The sequence below is a fragment of the Octodon degus genome, unplaced genomic scaffold, assembly GCF_000260255.1.
Source record: "Octodon degus isolate 3935 unplaced genomic scaffold, OctDeg1.0 scaffold00184, whole genome shotgun sequence".
Taxonomy (NCBI): Eukaryota; Metazoa; Chordata; class Mammalia; order Rodentia; family Octodontidae; genus Octodon; species Octodon degus.
In genome coordinates, this window is record NW_004524760.1 from 12,391 (window position 1) to 25,021 (window position 12,631).

The 12,631-nt window shown below is 46.8% G+C and overlaps 1 protein-coding gene across 1 annotated transcript in view; it reads left to right on the forward strand.

Annotated features, from left to right (window-relative positions):
- The window catches only part of Cdca5 (cell division cycle associated 5), a 10,774-nt gene extending 3,477 nt beyond the window's left edge, over window positions 1–7,297 (forward strand). Inside the window, exons 5-6 of the mRNA XM_004643729.2 lie at window positions 4,981–5,397; window positions 5,581–7,297. Of these exons, the coding sequence (XP_004643786.1) occupies window positions 4,981–5,397; window positions 5,581–5,661 (498 nt within the window). The 3' untranslated portion in view covers window positions 5,662–7,297. The remainder of the gene's footprint in view (window positions 1–4,980; window positions 5,398–5,580) is intronic.
- The last annotated feature ends 5,334 nt before the right edge of the window (window positions 7,298–12,631 follow it).

The window sequence follows — 12,631 nt, forward strand, 5'->3', positions numbered from 1 at the left end:
TTTTTGTGTGTGTGCGCACAGGGGATCGAACTCAGGACCTTGCTCTTACCAGGCAAGCATTTATGCTGTTGAGCTATCTCCCCAGCCTTAAACCAAGTTTTTTAAAATAAGTAGGGATTCTGGGCAAAGAAGCCATGCTCTAGGAAAGATCTGGAGTGCAAAAAGAATCATGAAATTGGGACTAGCAGTTTTGTTTGGTGTGTGTACAGCAGACTGAGTCAGGAGTGGGAGTTGCAAGGCCATAGCAAATCCTGATGAGGTGCGAAAACCACACATACAGGCTCAAGTTTCATTTTCTCACCTGTGTGTAGCCTTTGGAAATGTTCTGTTTTGGTTGTCGTGCTTTGTGCGGTTCTAGAGATCAAACCCAAAGCATTGTGTTTGCCTTTTGTAAAGTTTTGACCAAGGTAGTGACTGTCAAGCTTGAATTCTTCATCTATTCCCCCACCCAATCGAACTCAGGACCTTGTGCTTGCCAGGGCAGCGCTTATTCCACTGAGCCATCTCCCCGGCCCTTGTTTTGTTTTTGAGACAAGGTTTCACTATGTAGTTCAGACTGGCTTTGAACTTGCTATGTAACCTAGGCAGGCCTCACCTCAAGGCAGTCCTGGCTCAGTGCCCTGAGTGCTAGGATTGAAGGCGTGTACTATCACACCTGGCCTGACTTTTTTTTTTTTTTTTTTTTTTTTTTGTGGGTACTGGGAATTGAATTCAGGCCCTTGTGCTTAACAGGCAAGTGCTGTGCCATTGAACTGTATCCCTGGCTCCTCACTGCCTTTTTAAAAACCCTGGGTCTTGCAGATGTGGAGAAAGACAAATGATCAGCTGATTGCAACATTGCTGAGGGATGCAGAATGGAAATATTAGGTGAATAGTAAATGCATCATAAACTAGACCAGGTGATTACAGATATTTCACAGAAGGGATGGTTAAACCAAGTCTTTTTTGTGTGTGTGCGCACAGGGGATCGAACTCAGGACCTTGTGCTTGCCAGGCTGGTGCTTATGCTGCTGAGCTGTCTCCCCAGCTCTTTTTTTTTTTTAAAATATTTATTTATTTTTATTTATTACATTTATTTATTGTGTGTGTGTGGCCAGCTCAGCCCACCAGGGGGCGGGGCTGGCTGGCATGTGGTGCTGGGGATCGAACCGCGGTCCCTGTGCTTTGCCAAGCTTGTTTCAAGTAGGTGCTTTAGACCACTGAGCCATCTCTCCAGCCCCTCCCCAGCTCTTAAGCTTGAATTATTAAAAGATCCCTTGGTAAAGTGGAGGGAGAGGGAGAATGGTTGCCCTGGAGCCCTGAGACCAGATAGGATGTGAACCTCAGATTTCTTTTTTTTTTTTTTTTTTTCCATAATTTTATTGATAAACAAATAGTAATGAGACAGTTCCAAATCAAATTGGTAGGACAGTTTCAATAATTAATGCATTGCATACATTCCTCCCAGTGAACCTCAGATTTCTAAAGAGAGTTGATAAGGACCCGATTAAGACATGTGCTCCCTTTGCTCTCAGTTCTCACCATCTGGGGGCCAGGGAGATGGCTCCGTGGAATAACCATTTCCTTGGCAAGTGCGAGGGCCTGAGTCCATTCTCACCGTAACTGTCCCATCACACAAGAGCAAGACGGCTCAGAGGGGACTTCCTCACAAAGATCTTTCCTGCCCAATCATTTTTTTAGGGATTGAACTCAGGGAGCACTGAGCTGCATCGCCAGCCCTTTTTATTCTTTTATTTTTAAGCCAGGGTCTTACTAAAGGTCTTTTGAGACCTGGAATGGCCTCAAACTGTTGATGCTCCCTTTTTCAGCATCCCGTATAGCTGGAACTATAGATATGCACCACCATGCTTGGCCCCCTGAGTGTTCTTACCTTTGGTTTTGTTGTTCTTGTTGTTTGGTCTTTTTGAGACAGGGTCTCGCTCTCAGATTGGCCTTAAGCTCACTTTGTAACCCAAGCTGGCTCACAGTGATCCTCCTGCCTCTGCCTCCTAGGTGCTGGGGTTACAGGCGTGCACCACTGTGCCTGGCCTTTTTATTTATTTTTACACTTCTCTGTGTAATTCTCTTAGACCTTATCAGCATCTAATAGTATAGTTCCTTATATGTTTGATGTCTTTGTATGAATGTAAATACCTTGTAAGCAGAGACTTATTGTCATTCTTGTTAGTTAACTAATAGATTATTTTGTTTGTTTGAGACAAGGTCTTACAATGTAGTTCAAGTTGGTCTCAAATTCACTGTGTAGCCCAGGCTGGCCTTGAATGCAGCAATCCTCCTGCCTCATCTTCCCAAGGGCTAGGATTACAGGTGTGTGGGATTATAGGTATGTGTAACCATGCCCAGCTCTGATCCTTTTGTTTTTGTTTCTTTTTTTTTTTTTTTTTTTTTTTTTTTTTTTTTTTTTTGCTTTTCTCTTTTTGAGACAGGGTCTTACTATGCAATTAAGGCTGGCCTTGAGCTCACTTTGTATCCCAGGCTGGTTGTGAACTCTACCAATCCTCCTGTCTCAACTGCCCACTGGAGGGCTAGAATTACAGGTGTTAAAATGTACACCATGTTACACCATGCCTAGCTCTAACAGTTTTTTTTTTTTTTTTTTTTTAATGTATTTAGTGAAGGGCCTATAAGGTCTCACTACACAGATTGGACTCATAGTGATCGACCTGTTTTCAGCCCACCAAGCTCTGGGATTATAGACTTGCGCCACAACGCCCGGTCTTAATCACCGTCTCAGCTCAACCCGGGGGCGGGGCTGGCATGACAGATGTGGGATTGAACCCCCAGCCCCTGCATCTGCTAAAGCAGGCACCTTAATAAGCTGAGCTATCTGGCTGGCCCTTTTTTTTTTTTTTTTTTTTGTGGCCAGCTCGCTCAGCTCACCCTGAGGGTGAGTATGGCGCAGCATGTGGTGCCAGGGATTGAACCAAGATCCCCTTCGTCTGCCTAAGCAGGCACTGTAGACCACTGAGCTATCCTGCCAGGCCTCTAATAGATCTTTTTTTTTTTTTTTTTTTTTTTGCGGAACCGGGGATTGAACTCAGGCGGCCCTTGCGCTTGCCAAGCAAGCACTTATTCTACGGAGCCATCTCCCTAGTTCCCAGATTCTTGAGAACAGGATAAAGTTGCCAGGAACTGGATGGCTGATTGGCCTTCGGGGAGGTGGAAGAAATAGTTAAGAGTATTCCTGTTTTGTTGAGCATCCCTTTTACTAAGTCCAAGGGGCAGATTCCCAAGATCTTATGGCCAGGAAATATCTCCATAAACTAATTTACTTTCTTGTATTAGGCCACAGTTGATTTGTTCTGCTTCCATCCTTACCTTGACTTGCAGAAAGCTCAGTGCCAAGTTTCATGTACATCAACTTGGTAATTATGGAGCATTCAAAATATGAAACCAGTCAAAGACCCCTGCTGTCCGGAATAGCTCCCTTTCTAGTTGGGGTGATTAAGTGAACCAGTACAAAACAAAGCCAGCATCAGATAGTGATGTTATACAGGAAATAAAAGGTTAGTGTGACTGGTAACAACCAGAGGTGAGGTGAGGCTGTCTTGGTGCCCCTGGTAAGGCTCAGCCTCCCTGAGGAAGCATCTGAGCCCAGAGGAGTTTTACAAGCAGCCAGTATGGGAAGCTCTGCATGTGTTAAGCCTTTCCTGCTCCAGCCTTACCCTGGCTTCCTTGGTCTGAGAGACCATTATGGTGGCCTCCATACCCCCAACACACACACACATATGCATTAGCTTTCAAACTTTGTCTTCTGTTCCTTTCTCATTTTTTTCTTCTATTCAATCACAATGACCTTATTCCTTGACCCCGACTGGTACATTTTGCCCTTGGGGCTTTTGTACCTTTTATTTCTGCTACTTAGAATGCTTTTCCTTCTGGTGCCCACACCACCCACTCCCTCCCCACCTTCCAGTTGTAGCGCACATGTCACTTTCTCAGTGAAGCCTATAGTTCCAGCCCATCCTAGTCCTTGATCCTCTTTTGTTTCTGTAGCACTTGTATTACAGTTCGCAATCTTCCTTATTATCTGTTTCCCCTCTAGAATGGAAGCACCAGGGTGGCAGGGCTTTTCTCTTTATTTCCTTCTGTACTCCCACTACCCAGCACAGTGCGGGGCATAGGACAGGTGGCTACTGGATCCTTACTGACTGAGTGGACTCTGGGAAAATCTGCAGTGGCTGTGTCACAAATGAACTCCTAGAGGGTAAAGCTAGAAGCAGGCAGAGCAGATTATTGAGCTGGTTTGGACAGTACACGGGGGTTTCTGTTAGGTGGCTGACTTACGAGCACACTTGGAAATAGGGATAGCACCAGTAGATGTGCTTAGTCTTCTCATAGCACAAGAGTAGACTCAGCACAAGCAGTGATAGCTTTCTTTTAAAAGTATTTACCCAGGGGCCAGGGCAGTAGTTCAGTGGCGCAAGCGCCTGCCTGGCAAATGCAAGGTCCTGAGTTAGATTCCTGGTAAAATAAAATAGAAGTATTTATCCAAATGGGTTCAGTGGCTCATATCTTTTGTACCAGCTACTTAAGAGACTGAAGTAGAGGGATCACAGTTCCAAGGCCAGCCTGGGGAACTTAGCAACATGCTGTCTGAAAATAAAATTGGCCGGGCATGGTGTCACACACCCATAACCCCAGCACTCTGAGGCTGAGGCAGGAGGACGCCATGAGTTCAAGGCCAACCTGGACTACATAGCAAGTTTCTGTCTCAGGAATAATAAAATAGGGCAGTACAGGCCCAGATTCAATTCCTAATAACACGAAAAAGGTATGTAGGGGTATAGCTCATTAGTAGAGTGCAGGCCTAGCATGTGTGAGCCCCTGTGTTTGATCCTGAGTACGTCAGTAAATGCATAAATAAAATGGTCCTGTAGAGCATTTCTTCCCACCCTGAGTCTCCTGAGGCTTTTTCATAAGTAAGGAGTCCAGCTGTGTGTGTAACAGGGAGGTGTTCTGCCCAATGTCTCTTTGCAGATTGCTTTTTTCTTGGGAAAAGAAAACAACCCACCCATCCAGGAGCCCAGGAAGGAAGACCTTTTCAAGACATGTAGTGTCCCCACCACCCCCGCTCCCACTCCTGTGCTGTGCTGCTCCAACAATGACTCCAAGGAGGAGGAATTGGATGTCAGATACCTGGAAATGTCTAGGAAAGTCAGACGCTCCTACAGCCGGCTGGACACCCTCGGCTGTGCCTCCACCTCCACTCCTGGCCTCCGGTCTTGTTTTGGCTTTGAGGAGCCTGAAGATTTGTCTGGAGTCTCCCCTGTAGTGTGTTCAAAGTTAACTGAGGTCCCCAAAGTAAAGCCGTGGTGCCCAGACACAAATCTCCCAGGAATCTCTCCTCTAGTTAGAAAAGAGAAGCGAAAGAAGAAAAAAGTGCCGGAGATACTGGTGAGTAAGGGAGAAGGGAGTTTTTTTCTGCTGTCATGCTGTGTGCTTGGGAGCTATGCAAGCCCAAGGCTCAGCTCTGGTTCTGGATGGGGTGGGACAGCAACATCTGCAGGGTGTGGGTCACAGGCTCCGGCCAGTGTATCCCCCCCGTCCTGCTCACCTAGCCCCATTTCTCTTCCCCAGAAGTCGGAGCTGGATGAGTGGGCCGCGGCCATGAATGCTGAGTTTGAAGCTGCTGAGCAGTTTGATCTCCTGGTTGAATGAGATGAAGTGAGGTTGGGCCTGGCCAGACCCTCCCTCCTCCTTGTACATAGCCTCCTCCCAGTGAAGACACTAGGGTACCCCCTGTTGGCTTCTTTGACCCTGTGGGTGCTGTTGTTGCCTGGGAGGCCCATCTACCCCTGAGGGTTTAGGAAGCCCCAACACGCAGTGTCAGTTGCAGAAAATGGGCCTCCGTGGCCCCTCGTCACCCTCTTCTTTCTGTTTCCCTGAAGTATCTGTGGAAGCCCACTGTTGCTCCAGTTAGGAACCATGACCTCAACCAGCTCCAGCTTCGGGCCTTATGAAATCTGGCTGACTTTGGGCTGTCCTTGAGTGGCCTTTCTCAGGTGCTAGGTATCCCATTCAGCTCTGTGAACCATCTAGTCGCAGTCTAGGGGGCAGTGGTAGCCTTGAGAGACTAAACTGTCAGCCTGTGGAGCCCAGATTTTGTGTTTTATTTGTTTGGTGAACCTGAGGCTTGAACCCAGGGTCTTACTACTACCATGAGTATGAAGTCCTTTCTTTATTCTTATTAAATTTTGAGACATCATCTGACTGTGTTGCCGAGGCTGGGCTCAGATTTACAATCCTGCCTGTCCCACAGCATTGGATGTGCCTCCATACCCGGCCGGGGTCCAAGTGTTTAATGAGGAAGGGCACCTTAACTGGGTCCTGAGTATAAATATTTCCTATTTTGGAGCTGTGTGTAATTACATCTGTGTTCTCCTGTTGAGGTTTTGATAAATGCCAGGTTGTTGGAACATTATTTGGCACAAAGAAGATGCATTCCATGTTGCCCCATCTCAGCTGGTCATCTGCCCACTTGTCATCTATACCTTTTTGTGTGTTTTGAGACAGGATCTTGCTATGTAGCCTAGCCTGGCCTCAAACTCATGATCTTTTTCAGCCTCCCAAGTGCTGAGATTTCAGGTAACCACAACCTGTTACCCATACCTATTTCTTTAAAAATGAATAGTACATTCTTTGTCCCTAGAAGAATAAAAGGTCCCAGTCCCAGGAACATCTGCATTTGTGCTTATAACATTCCTTGAGGCTTTCCTTTCATGAGAAAGCTGCAGGGGTTGACAGCAATTTTCCCTTTTACTTTACAATGCTCTCCCTTGGGATCCTGCTTCGGGGAGGTGCTGGGAGTTGAGGTGAGGTTGCACATCATGGCTGGGGGGGGGCTGTCATTTCCCCTTTCCCTTTTTTGGTACTGATGGGAGGTGTGGCTTAAATATTGCCCAACTGCCACTCAACATTGGCCACTGCACTTGTGGTATTTACAAGTTAGTGGAAGCAGGGGCTGAAGGGTGAGGCTCAGTAGGTGGCAAGTCGGCCTTGGGGGCTGAGCACTTGCTTATGTGCTGGTTGTGGGCTCACAGGCCTGGTAAGGTGGAAGAGTTTCTGCAAGGCCTAGCATACAGGGCTGTCCAAGGCCTCACACTGCGATCAGGCGCCCTCACTTGGATGAGCCCACTTGACCTTGGCTGGGCCACTCTTGAACTCTGATTCCTGCTGGCTGGCAGGGTGAGACTCTGTGGCAGTGTCTTGCTCCTGTAGAATCAGGAGGAGCTAGATCACAGTGCCTTAATCTCATCACTGAGCCCTTTTTTGTCCCTAAGGAGCTAACTGCATTACAGGGGAAATGGGTTTCACTTGAAATAAAAGAAATCAAAGTTTCTGCCTCTTCATGCATTGTGCTTTTGTGTGGTCAAGGGTCAAAGCTGCAGGCATAAAACCCAGGAAGCCAAACCTTTGGGCCATGGCACCAGGCCTGGCCCTCTACAGCTTCTTGCCTGGCTCTACCCGTGGTGCAATGGTAAATCCTGGTCCCTCACCCTTGGTCTGTTTCTTGTCTACTCACCTATTCTGTTCTCTGGGTGAGGACTGCAAGGAATGGAGGCTTCCTGTGCCAGGAGGGAGAAATGGGGATGGGGATGCTGCTAAGAGCTCCCAGAGCCAGGGAGATGGCTCAGAATAAGTGCTTCCCTGGCAAGCGCAAGGGCCTGAGTTCAATCCCTGGTTCCACCAAAAAAAAAAAAAAAAAAAAGTGATTCAAAAAATATTAGGGGGCTGGGGAGAGGGCTCAGTGGAATAAGCGCTTCCCTGGCAAGCACAAGGACCTGAGTTCAATCCCCGGTTCCGCCAAAAAAAATAAAAATAAAAAAATATTAGGGACGGGGAGATGGCTCAGTGAAATAAGCGCTTCTCTGGCAAGCACAAGGGCCTGAGTTCAATCCCTGGTTCCGCCAAGAAAAAGAAAAAAAGGAAAAAGAAATAAGTGTCATTTTAGGGCCAAGGAGATGGCTCAGTGGAATAAGTGCTTCCCTGGCAAGGGCCTGAGTTCAATCCCCGGTTCCGCCAAAAAAAAAAAAAAGAGCTCCCAGGGAGCTGCTGGGACTGCCCCCTCCTGAGCCAGCCCTGCACCCCCTTACCTTTCAGGCTCCTCTGAAGGAGCCAGCAGCCCTCGCACAATGGCCCAGGCTGGATAATGAACAGCAGTGGGTGTTACAGGAGCCCCTGGGGCACTGGGCAGAGATGCGGATTCCTGGAAACTCCCCAACATGGTGTGAGGTAAGGTACAGGAACATCATGTAGGCAGCACCAGCTAGCCTTCTATCCCACTCCATTTCTACACTCACCTGCCTTCTCCCCCAAAGGAAGTAAGACCCTTGTGTTCTTCCCAAAGCCATCCCTTTGCCTCCTTCCCCACAGAGGGCACATGTCACCTCTCCAAGGCCAGCCTTTCTGGCCTTGATCCAGTGCCCTAAGCTTCTGTATTCTCAAATTCCTAAATGGGTTGTGCTCCTTTTATGGTAAGAAATGCTATCCAGCAGTCTTGAAGCTGGACAGCAGCATGGCATATTTTGTAATCCCAGCATTCTGGGAGGTTGAGGCAGGAGGATCACAAATTCACCAGCTTGGGCAACTTAATGACAGTAAGTTTCAAAATAGGAAGAAGCAAAAATCTGGGGATGTAAACACAAAATGAAGGTCTTAATTAGCATTTGTTTTTGTCTGTAATGTTAAACTTCTCAAAGCTGAGATTTTTTTTTTTTTTTTCTTTGTCTTTGATTTTGCACTTGCCAGTCAGGCACTTATGCTGTTGAGCTATTACCCTGGCCCAAAGCTGAGTTTTTTATGGCTTTTTTTTTGGGGGGGTGGGGTGGGATTGAACTCAGAACCCTGTGCTTGCCAGGCAAGTGCTTAATATACTGAACTATCTTCCCAGCCCCATGAGCTTGTGTGTGTGTGTGTGTGGAACTGGGGATTGAACTCAGACCCTTGTGCTTGCCAGGCAAGCACTTATTCTACTGAGCCATCTCCCCGGCCCTGCAAAGCTGACCTGCTTAAAAGTGTTACCTCAGTTCACAAAACTTAATTCTTTCTATGATTCTGGTCATAATAGAATCAAATTCAATGGTTAGGATCATTGTTGACTTTAGGGGGAAATTGATTTAGTTCTTGTCTAATTTGATACGCAACCAGAATTGTGGAAAGAGGTTTGTGAACCAAGGTGCCACAGTTTGTTTATGGAGATAGGATCAGACTGGCCTCAGACTCACAGCAATCCTGTCTTGGCCTGTTTGAGTGCTTAGATTACAAGGGTGTAACACACCTGCTCGCCACTGTGTTTTTGAATTGCTCCCTGCTTCATAGCAACTTATTCCCAGTGTCCTTTTCACTGTATTCACCGATTGCACAGAGATAAGCAGTAACAAAGATCAGGGCCACAGGACATTCCACACAGTCTCTTTTCTCACCTTGAGTCCTGAACCTTGGCACTGTCAGCTCTCACAGGAGACTGAGGCCCATGGCCAGTGTCCTCCCAGCATCTGGGCCTAGATTTGGCTGCCTTCCTAATGCTTGACAAATTAACAAGTGCTCTGATGGCCATCCCTTTGGTGATCTGCCTTGGATACTTCAGAGGTTGCAGGCAAGTGACTCAGCCTCTTTAAATGTTAAATGTTTGTTTTTAATTTTTTGGGTACAACTTCATGTCCAAAATCAAATAACTTTATAATAGAAGTCTCATATAGTAATTGGTGCATGCTTGTATTAAAAAAAATTATTGGGGCCGGGGAGATGGCTCAGTGGGATAAGCACTTCCCTGGCAAGGGCCTGAGTTCAATCCCCAGTTCCACCAAAAAATATATATATTTATTTGAGACTTAAGTTTTGCGAAGTGCTGGATGGGGTGTATCCTGTATTTAATTGGGCAAATGTTGATACCAGCATACACTGACCATTGGGAGGCTTCCTTTGTGTTCTTCATGGTTTGTTCTCCTTAACTTCCAGAGCTATTAGTTGCCTGGTTCTCGAGTTTACTCCAAATTATGGCCCAAACAACCCTATAGACAAAAAAGGTGTTCAGCTGAGGATCACAGCCTAGGCTGTCCTGCTGTCCTGTGGCCCACTCACCCTGGGTCCCATCCCCCACCCCCATTGTGCTTTGCTTACATTTTCCCCTTTGGTACAGGGTCAGTACAGCTCAGAGTTGGGACCGGCATAGCATGCAGTGCCAGGGATCTAACTCCTTGGGATTGCCAGGCCAGTGCTTAGACCATTGAGCTGTTTCCATGGTCCCATTTTCCCCTTCTCTGACTGGGATTTTGCACTCATTTGAAATCACACAGCACCTGCTTGATGCAGTCTTTGGAACCAAGGTAGAGTTTTGTGACCACTGTGTAGCTCTACTGGATGGGCATTGAATCCAAGGCCTTACATATGCCTGGCAAATGTTCTACAACTGAATTGTTTTGTTCTGTTGGTGTTTCAAAGCAAGAGTTTTCCTACATAGTCCAGGCTGGCTTTGAACTCTTGGCAGTTCCTCTTGCCTCTGCTTCCCAAGTGCTATGATTATAGGAATAAACCACCACATCCAGTGTTCCGAGCCTTTCCACAGCATTTTTGAGACAGGGTCTAGCTAAATTGCTCAGGATAACCTCAGACATGTAGTCCTGTCTCTTCCTTCTGAGTACTTGGAATTGTAGGCCTGTGCCACCAGCAGATGGCCTTGCTTTATAGACCTCTGGAACATCCCCTGCACTGTGGTTATCTGAACCTGGATATCCAGTCTCCCTGGAGCTTATTTTTTTTTTTTGAGATAGGGTCTCACTATGCAGCTCAGGCCGTTCTTGGCTCACTTTGTAGCTCAAGCTTGGTCTCAAACTCACAGTGATCCTCCTGCCTTAGCCTCCCAAGTGCTGGGATTACAGGCATGCGCCACCACAACTGGCCTTTCCTGGAGCTTCTGTTCATCTATGTGTTCAAGATCTGGCCCAAGATTCATGCTGCAGATAGTCACCGCTCAACGTGTTTACTGGGAATTAGTGCATGCTGGAGTGAACTGCATCCTGTCTTGCTGTCCTGTTAATCTATCATTTTAGGGGCTGGTGAGATGGCTCAGTGGTCTAAAGCACCTACTTAGAACAAGCTTAGCAAAGCACAGAGACCGCGGTTCAATCCCCCAGCACGACATGCCAGCCAGCCCCGCCCCCTGGTGGGCTGAGCTGGCCACACACACACACACACACATAAATAATTTTTTTTTAAAAATCTATCATTTTATTTACCTTTTTTTATAATTAGGTCTTTAGGCCACTTCAGTTTTTCTTCATGGTGTATATCAACTACTCCAGGAGAATCACCATGAGTTCAAGGCCAGCTTGGGCTCCACAGTGAGTTCAAAGCCAACCTGAGCTACATAGCCATGTCTCAAAACAAAACAACAAAACAGAATCGTCGGGTGTCATAGTGCACACCGGTAATCCTAGCACTTAGAAGACAGGCAGGAGGATTGCATGAATTTGAGACCAGCCTGGGCTATATAGTGAGTTCAACCCCAGCCCGCACTATGGAGTGAGACACTATCTCAAAAGAAAATACTTGGGCTGGGGAGATGGCTCAGTAGAGTAAGGGGGCCTGAGTTCAATCCCAGGTTCCGCCAAACAACAAAGAAAAGAAAACACTTGCCAGGGCATCTATGCTTTATTATCACTGTTAGAAACTAGAAGATGACTTTGGAGCAAAATGTAGTAAGCACCTGGTACCTGCCTCTTTTGGTATTGAATCTCTCTTTTGGTATTGAATCCATCTTGTTCTCTTTCTCTCTCTCTCTCTCTCTCCCTCCCTCCTTCCCTCCTCTTTCTCCTTCCCTCCTTCCCTCCCTCCCTCCTTGTAGTAATGGTGATTAAACCTACATCCCCATCCCTGTTATTTTTTTTTATTTTGAGACAGGATCTCACTAACCCACTAAATTGCTCAGACTGGGCTCAAACTTGTCATCCTCCTGTTTCAGCCTCCCAGAGTGCTGGGATTACAGGGATGCACCACCATGGCCAGCTTTACAGATACTTTTGAGCATGTCGGACAGGACATTCATGAGCACCATGACAGTGGCACAGAAAGAAGGCAGAAGGACAGAAGGGGTGAGCAGGGAGGCAGAGATCATGTCACATTTGTTGGAGTGACTCAGGGAGAAGCTGCTGTTTCCACCCCTGTCTGTGGAACGCCACACACCCCCTCCAGAGATGAAAATGTCCTCAAGCTCTGCACAGTGGGCAAGATTCAGGTTGGCAGAGGGCAGGGGCAGGAGGAAGGGAGGATATCTGGAAGTGAGGCTCCAGGTGGTATGGGTAGAGACTTGTAGGCAGGTGCTGGAAAGTTAGGTGGCTTAGAAAGCAAGAGCCTCCTTATCACAGGGTCTTGAATGCCACACTAATTACTCTGTCCTTTGATGAATTCAGTGTCCATCTGATGATTTCTACAACCAAAGTGGAAGAGATTCTTCTTTTTACCAAATTTCTGTAGGATTCATTTAAATATCCTCTCCACCCACCCCTCATGCATACACACCTTGAATTTGTAGACTCAGTTTATAAAACACTGTTTACATGTAGCTGTGGTGGAACCTCACGATAGAGTAGAGGATGCTCAGTTAAATAAACTTTTTTTTTTTTTTTTTTTT